General features: G+C 38.3%; 1 protein-coding gene across 4 annotated transcripts in view; it reads left to right on the forward strand.

Annotated features, from left to right (window-relative positions):
- Positions 1 to 5,714, forward strand: part of LOC126416635 (uncharacterized) — a 350,735-nt gene extending 345,021 nt beyond the window's left edge. For all 4 annotated transcript variants that reach the window (XM_050084404.1, XM_050084425.1, XM_050084414.1 and 1 more), the window contains exon 5: positions 3,596 to 5,714. In XM_050084404.1, coding sequence (XP_049940361.1) covers positions 3,596 to 4,834 — 1,239 coding nt within the window. In that variant the 3' untranslated portion in view covers positions 4,835 to 5,714. The remainder of the gene's footprint in view (positions 1 to 3,595) is intronic.
- Positions 5,715 to 7,466: the final 1,752 nt, after the last annotated feature.

Genomic DNA, 7,466 nt, shown 5'->3' on the forward strand with positions numbered 1-7,466 from the left:
ATCTCTAGAAAGGAAAAAAGAAGGGAAAAAAACATAAAGTGAATGTGTTACATGAAATGTTGGATATTTTATAATCGTCGTTATTATTTATTTGTATAACATTCTTTATCAAACCCCCTACTCTGTTTTAGCTAAGTAATCCTTCAGTGTACAAAATGTATTGCATACCAGGTACTTTTTAGCTACCTTTTTAAATAAGTGTTTTTGGTTCAAAATGGTTCAAATGGCTCTGAGCACTATGGGACTTAACATCTGTGGTCATCAGTCCCCTAGAACTTAGAACTACTTAAACCTAACTAACCTAAGGACATCACACACATCCATGCCCGAGGCAGGATTCAAACCTGCAACCGTAGCAGTCACGTGGTTCCAGACTGAAGCCCCTAGAACCGCACGGCCACACCGGCCGGCAAGTGTATTTTGGCAATTTCTTTAATCTCTTTTGGTAATTTATTGTACAGTTTTATTCCTTGGTAGAAAATGCTGTTTTGAGTTTTATGTTTATTTTTTCTTGGTAAATGTAAGTTGAGTCTATCTCTTGTTGCATGGTCATGGACAGAGCTGTTTGATATGTACAACTGACTGGTAAATGTATTCACATGGAACAGTTAAAATCTCCAGTGTTCCGAACAGGTCTTTACAATGAGCTCTACTAGCATTTTTGGTTCATTATTCTTATGGCTCTTTCTGGAGTTTGAAAATTGTGTTAATATTTTGTGCATTTGTTCCCCAAAAAAGAATTCGATAGCTAAGAATTGAGTACATATGAATAATATGTAACTAAAAGACACTGCATGTTACACACTGATGATAGGATTCTAAGGGCATAACATGCTGATGAAATTTTGTTTGCAAGTACCTTTGTGTGTTCACACCACTTAAACTGAGAATCAATATTCATTCCTAGAAATTATGCTTTTGTTACACAGTCTATAGAGGCACCATCTACATTTAATTTAACATTGTCATTTTTCCTCTTCAAACAGAAATTCATGGCATTTGTTTTCTTTATGTTCAATGTCACTTTATTACTTATTGACCAATCATAAACTTCCTTGAGTTTCATTTGCTTTCTCGGCAAGCAGTTCTCTTGTTTTCTCAGTGACTATAATATTGCTGTCATCAGCGAAGAGGATTTTTTCACCATGATTAACACTACTGGGGAAGTCACTGATGTATATCAGGAATAGTATTGGTCCTAATATGCTACCCTACAGAACCCCTATATTAATGTATTTTGGTTCCGATAAGTGTTTTACTAAATGTTTAGATCTATTTGAAGTATTTCTTATCTCTACACTTTGTACCCTATCTGTTAGGTATGATCGAAACCAGTAGTTAGCTACCCCTCTTATTCCTAAGCTTCTAATTTATTTAATAGAATCTTATGGTTGACTGTATCAGACGCCTTTGAAAGATCCAAAAATATGTCTGCGACACACCCATCTTTATCAAGAGCATCAAGTACAACTTTCGTTAATTCTACTATGGTGACTCCGTATTTTTGCCACTTCGGAAACCAAACTGTGATTAACTTAAAAGATTGTATTTATTCAGGTAATTCATTAATCTGTCTTTCATAATTGCTTCTGTTATTTTTAAGACTGTTGACAGCAGGGAAATGGGCCGGTAATTTTCTGTCTTCTGCATTACCTTTCTTAAGCAAAGGTACAACTCTTGCCTGTTTTAACTGCTCCGGAAATGTCCCTGATGTGAAGGATTCATTTATTATATTTGTTAAGGGGCCTTATGTAATCCCCATGCATTGTTTCAGCACACACACTGGTACTTCATCTAAGCCCACTGACTTTATTTTTTAGTTTTTGAATTGTTTTGCTGACTTCATTCTCTGTGGTTGGAAGTTTTTTACACACTATAACTTATTTTAGTGTTGTTAAAAGTTCTTGTATCTGAATGACATTTATCATACGATTTACTTGCGTTCTGTTGCGTGTCTTTGTTACAGTCATGTTTTAAAACCTTTATCTCCTCCAATAACACTGAGATAATTTTGTTCGAACTGTCTTTTCCATTAAGTTTGTGAACTAAATCATCTGTGAGACATTTTGAGCAGAACCAAATCATATGTTTTGGATCTGTATTTACACATTTATAATGGAACACAGTTTTACATACCGCACACATTACACCTTTTTCTGAACGTCTCTCGCAGATGAAGGGATCCGAACGTATTATTTCACTTGATTTGTCGTATGACAATGTGGACGCTCCATGTGTGAGGTTTTCTTTAAATCTTCTTCTGGCTTCATTGTTCTTTTCTGTTACCTTTATGATCATATAGCACAAAAAACACACACATTCGCGATACTATTACACATTGTACACTTTTCCTTGTTCTTTTTGTACTTTTGTTCAGACCTAGTATTCTGCCAATCTACACTCAGCTCCATGTTACCTAATTACATGAAGTAGGTTTTTTGATACTAAAGTACTTACCAAATGTTGCAAAGCTATAGAAGGCTGTGATACGGGGTGTGAGAGTTAGTGATGTAGAAAAATACTGCTTGAATAAGGGCAGTGGCAGAAGAATGATTTTAGGATTTTGAGAAGGGATTAGAGTTGACTGGAAATGGCATGGAATCTTCAAAGATGTGTCCAGGAACTCTGGGTGAAGTGCGTGGCACAAAAACGATGCTCAGTGCTGTGAACACATGTCCGCCTTGTCCTCAGAGATCAGTTAAGATAATAAGGAAGTTGTCTTGTTCTTCACTTTGTGTACTCTGCACCCCACATTCCGGTTGACATAATCATTGCCTTAAGGAACCCATTTTTTCTGTAAATTTGTAGGTACTTGTTTAATATGCGTGCATTTCCAATCTGTACTCATTGTGTCAACTCGGACAATAAATGCATGCATCTGGTGAAACCACACTGTAAAAGTGCATGCAGATGGTTCCTTAAATTCCATCCAAACTTGAGTTCACTGACAGGTTTGTCTCATCTTAGAAAATTGCAGAAATGTGGGGACACCTACCTTGAAGGGCTTATAGGTAGGTGATATTGAACAAGTACATAGAAGAGTGGCACGAATTGTTATTGGTTTGATGTAGGGGAGAACACCATGGAAATGCTAAAAAACTGGAGTTGGCAGATGCTTGAAAGAAGATCATTATTTTATCGCATGACAGCCTCCTTAAGTTTCAGAAATCATATTCTGGTGCCCCCAACTTATCAGTCCACTTAAATGCCTCTGTGCATGCTAATTATCTCTGTTACTGTGCTCCCGACATGAATGGAAAGGAAAGTATCTGAGACATGTGGTATCTGCTAAGTACATATGTAGATGTAGAATACAATATACACTTGTACACGTGTGTGTGTGTGTGTGTGTGTGTGTGTGTGTGTGTGTGTGTGTGTGTGTGTGTGTGTGTGTGTGTGTGAGAAAGAGAGAGAGAGAGAGAGAGAGAGAGAGAGAGAGAGAGAGAGAGAGATTGATTACATGCAATAACAACATAAGGAGACTGATGTTATTCAACAAAGAATGAATGCCTATAAGAATTCGTATCATCCCTGCATATTAATTGATTAATTGAGACTGAAAATTTTGTGCTCTGAAGAGGTTTTTCTTTTCCAGGTGGGAGACAACACATTTCCAAATCTGATAGCTCTTCTGACTGGGCTGAGCTATGAAAAGGTCAAGAAAGTCTGTTGCAAGACAAAGGAAACACCAATGGATGACATTCCTCTTATCTGGAAGGATTTTCATCAACAAGGATACATAACTGCGTACGCTGAAGATGAAGTATTTATTAGCACATTCAACTACCAGAAAGGTGGCTTCAAGCATCAACCTACAGACTACTATCTTCGACCCTTTTTCCTTGCCACAAACAAGAAACTGAAATCTAAATCTACTGATCAGTCAGCTACATGTGCCGGGTCTCTTTCTGTTTCAGAACACATTCTTAGGTATGCAGTAGATTTTGCAACTGTTTTTCAGAATGCCTCATATTTTGCACTCTTTTGGGTGAACAATTTTAGTCACGATAACCTCAACACCCCTAGTGCTATGGACATTAAAATCATGTACCTCCTTCAAGAGCTGACAGACAGTGGTGTTCTGAACAATACACTTGTACTTTTTTTCAGTGATCATGGAATGCGCTTTGGGAAGATACGAGAAACAGTTGTTGGTTGGTTTGAGGACAGACTTCCCTTCCTGTATTTCTGGATACCTCCTTGGTTTAGGAGTAATTACCCTGATGCCTATAAGAATATTGTCACAAATAGCAACAGACTAACATCACCTTTTGATGTTCATGCGACTCTGAGAGACATACTTGAAAGGGCAGGAAGAACAGACAGTGAAATGAGTGTCAAAAATGCAAGTCTTGAATGCCCAACGTGTAACAGTCTCTTCAGGGAAATTCCCTATGATAGGAAATGTAAGGATGCAGGTATTCAGCCTCACTGGTGTGCATGCACGGAGTACAGGACGGTGTCTACCAAAGATACTACCATGCAGGCTTGTGCAAAATATGCACTTTCTGAGCTGCAGTCTATGTTAGATGCTGCAAACAAGGAGAGAAAAGTGAAACTTTGTGCTGATTTGAAGTTGAAACGAGTAGTTGAAGGGAAAAGCAATGATCTAGATATTAAAGCAGAAACGGATCATGTGGACTACGTAGTTGTGTTTCAGACTACGCCTGGTGATGGACTGTTTGAAGCAACTGTCAGACACTTCCACAAAGATCCAGCATCTTTCAGTCTCACAGGACAAATTAGCAGGCTAAATATTTATGCCAATCAAAGTAGGTGCATTTCAGATGCTCATCTGAAGCTTTACTGTTACTGTCTAGATAAAAAAGTGTGATTCACAAAATTTCCAAGAAATGTCTATTGCTTGTGCGTCAATGAGAGTTACCAGGTAGCTCAAATGTGGTTCCATTCTGTAGCATCTATATGTTCCTGAAACAATGAAATGTCATGTTGTAATGACAGTAAGATAAATTATTTTGCAGACAAGAATTTTTATGATTTTTTTTTTCTTTTACCATGGCTGTGAAGCTAAATTTTATATAGAAACTGTTCAGTGGCTGCTTTTTTAAGATTGTGACTGAAGTAGTTGCAATGAAAGCAGTCGTCTAGTTGGTATTATTTTTCTATGTTGTGTTTAAAAGTACTTCTCATACTTTCAAGGACTATGTATTACATCCTGTTAATATGAACTTACCTTTTCTTTATGGCTAATTATTTTTTCTGGTGACTGAAGTGATGTCTATGATTGTTCATAGAGTTCAGGAAATCATAGTTCCTGCAAGTGCATGAGGACAGTACAAATGTGTTAAATGTGTTCAAATGCCAAATAGATGGTGGTCATTGTACTGGCTGCAGACTGCCTAATGAGAAATGTTACTGTTGTGTTTCCCTTTTCTTTCAGCATGCAGCTGGTATGGAGTGCTGAATTTTCAGAACAGGAAATTTCTTGAGCACTGAATATTTTGTATTTTTCTTCATTATAAAACTTCATTCACTTGTTACTTTGCAATGTATGATTATCACACTTGTACAGGTCTTAGACTGAGTACACCACAGTTCTAAAAATGTACTCTACTCTGCTTCAGTGAAGAATCCCCAAGTATGACAGCTGTAAGCTGCCAAAAGACAAGCTGTAAGGGAATTATAGGATGCAATATAAATGATGAAGATAAGAAAGGTAGCCTTGTACTCGAGTATCATTTTGCAGATAACAACTCCCCCCCCCCCCCCCCCCCCCCCCCCAACCTGCCCTGCCCCCTCCCCCCCACAACCAATTTCAATAGGCAAAAGAAAAAGAGCATTCCCTCAGCTGAAAAAAAGAGATGGTGGTAGTTACCTGAAGGAGGGCAGAGTAAAAGGCAATAGAAAAAATTTTTGGAGCACAATAAACAAGAGAGATGAAGAAACGGGAAAAGATAATGAGATTTGAGGCAAAAAATGTAACTAATGCAGGGGACAAAGGGGTATTTGGAGCTAATGTGGATGTTTAGGAGGGGGGCCAGGGGACAGGGTAGATGAAGGATTAGGACTGGGATAAAAGATACAAAAGGGCGGAGGGCAACAATAATGAAAGACAGGGAATAGAGGAAAGTGAATTACAGAGATTAGCAGAGATTGAGACCAGGAGGGTTGTGCAACTAAAAGATACACTGGTATAAAAGTTTCCTGAACACTTCAGAGAAGATGCAGTTCATTGGAGGCAAGAGGATGCCTGTAGTATTAGAGATGAAGCAGGTGTAGAAATAAGTCATTGTTCAGAAGAGCAGATGGGTGGTCCAGCTTTCCACATTCTTCTGAGCAGCAACAGGGTAGCCATTTTACAAAGAAATTAGTACAGCAACAACATTGCAGTTGCTGTGTAAAAGAACTGCTTCCAGTAGTGGGATTCTCTATTGAGATACGCAAGTGACAGGACTGGAATAGAGAAAAATGGACAGTTGCATGGATGATTCTTAAAAGTGTGTTTCTTTCACAGATGAGACGTATGGGAGAAGGTGTTCGGAGTAGGAGTCTCATCAGAACACGCTAGGATATTCTGTTGACTGGGGAGAGTATGTGGGCAACGATGTGGGACAGATATCTTTAATGTTAGAAAAAGACAAAAGGTAATTATGCTGAGATGCATATCATGTTTCAGTCAGGTGCTTTTCCTCTGCGATACTATTTAAATGGTGGGAGGGGGGGGGGGGGGGGGGGTGCGGCAGCCAACAGTATGTCCAAACCTCGGTGGTTCTTTCTCATGGTAAGCCATTCTTTCATCATATCATTGAGAATGTATAGTACATAAATGCATCAATATTTTAGTCACTTTACTTGGCACATGCCAAGGTTAACGTATAACACTATGAGACTACATCATACTGGCCTTACTGGCTTCCATCAATTTGACTTACCCTGGGGATAAGTCAGAGTTGAGACCCTGCACACCCATTACTCCCACCACTTGCCCCACCCCTCAGGCCCCCCTCCCCCCACTGCCGTGAACCATGTAGTAGTGATGTAAATTACTATTACTTTCATTGCAAGATCAGCTAAATGTGCCTCATGATCTTGTTGAAGGAGGTCAAGAGGGAAAAAGCTGCACCAATTAAAGCTAATTCGTGCATCATTGTTTAGGGGGCAGATTATGATGAACTAAGTTATTTTTATGAACTCTTTGTATAATAAGTGAAATTTCTAATTTGAAGTTGTGCAGGGTCTGCTCATTCAAAGTTCTGTTGATCTTGAGTGATGATACAAAACAAGAAGGTTCCCACATTCAACTCATCTTGAAAATGGTTGATGAAAATGTATTGTTGACCTTTTTCTAAAATTTATGAACGTCCATAGCCAATAAACAATGAATGTCACTAAAATAATTTATATCTTAGTTCTTCTGGTCCAATACTGTTTTGCAGTATATTGAAAAACAGATGATATAATAATGTGATGAAACATAAGTAAGCTAATTGAGATAGATTTTAAAG

Source organism: Schistocerca serialis, chromosome 1 (genome assembly GCF_023864345.2).
Source record: "Schistocerca serialis cubense isolate TAMUIC-IGC-003099 chromosome 1, iqSchSeri2.2, whole genome shotgun sequence".
NCBI classification, from domain to species: Eukaryota; Metazoa; Arthropoda; class Insecta; order Orthoptera; family Acrididae; genus Schistocerca; species Schistocerca serialis.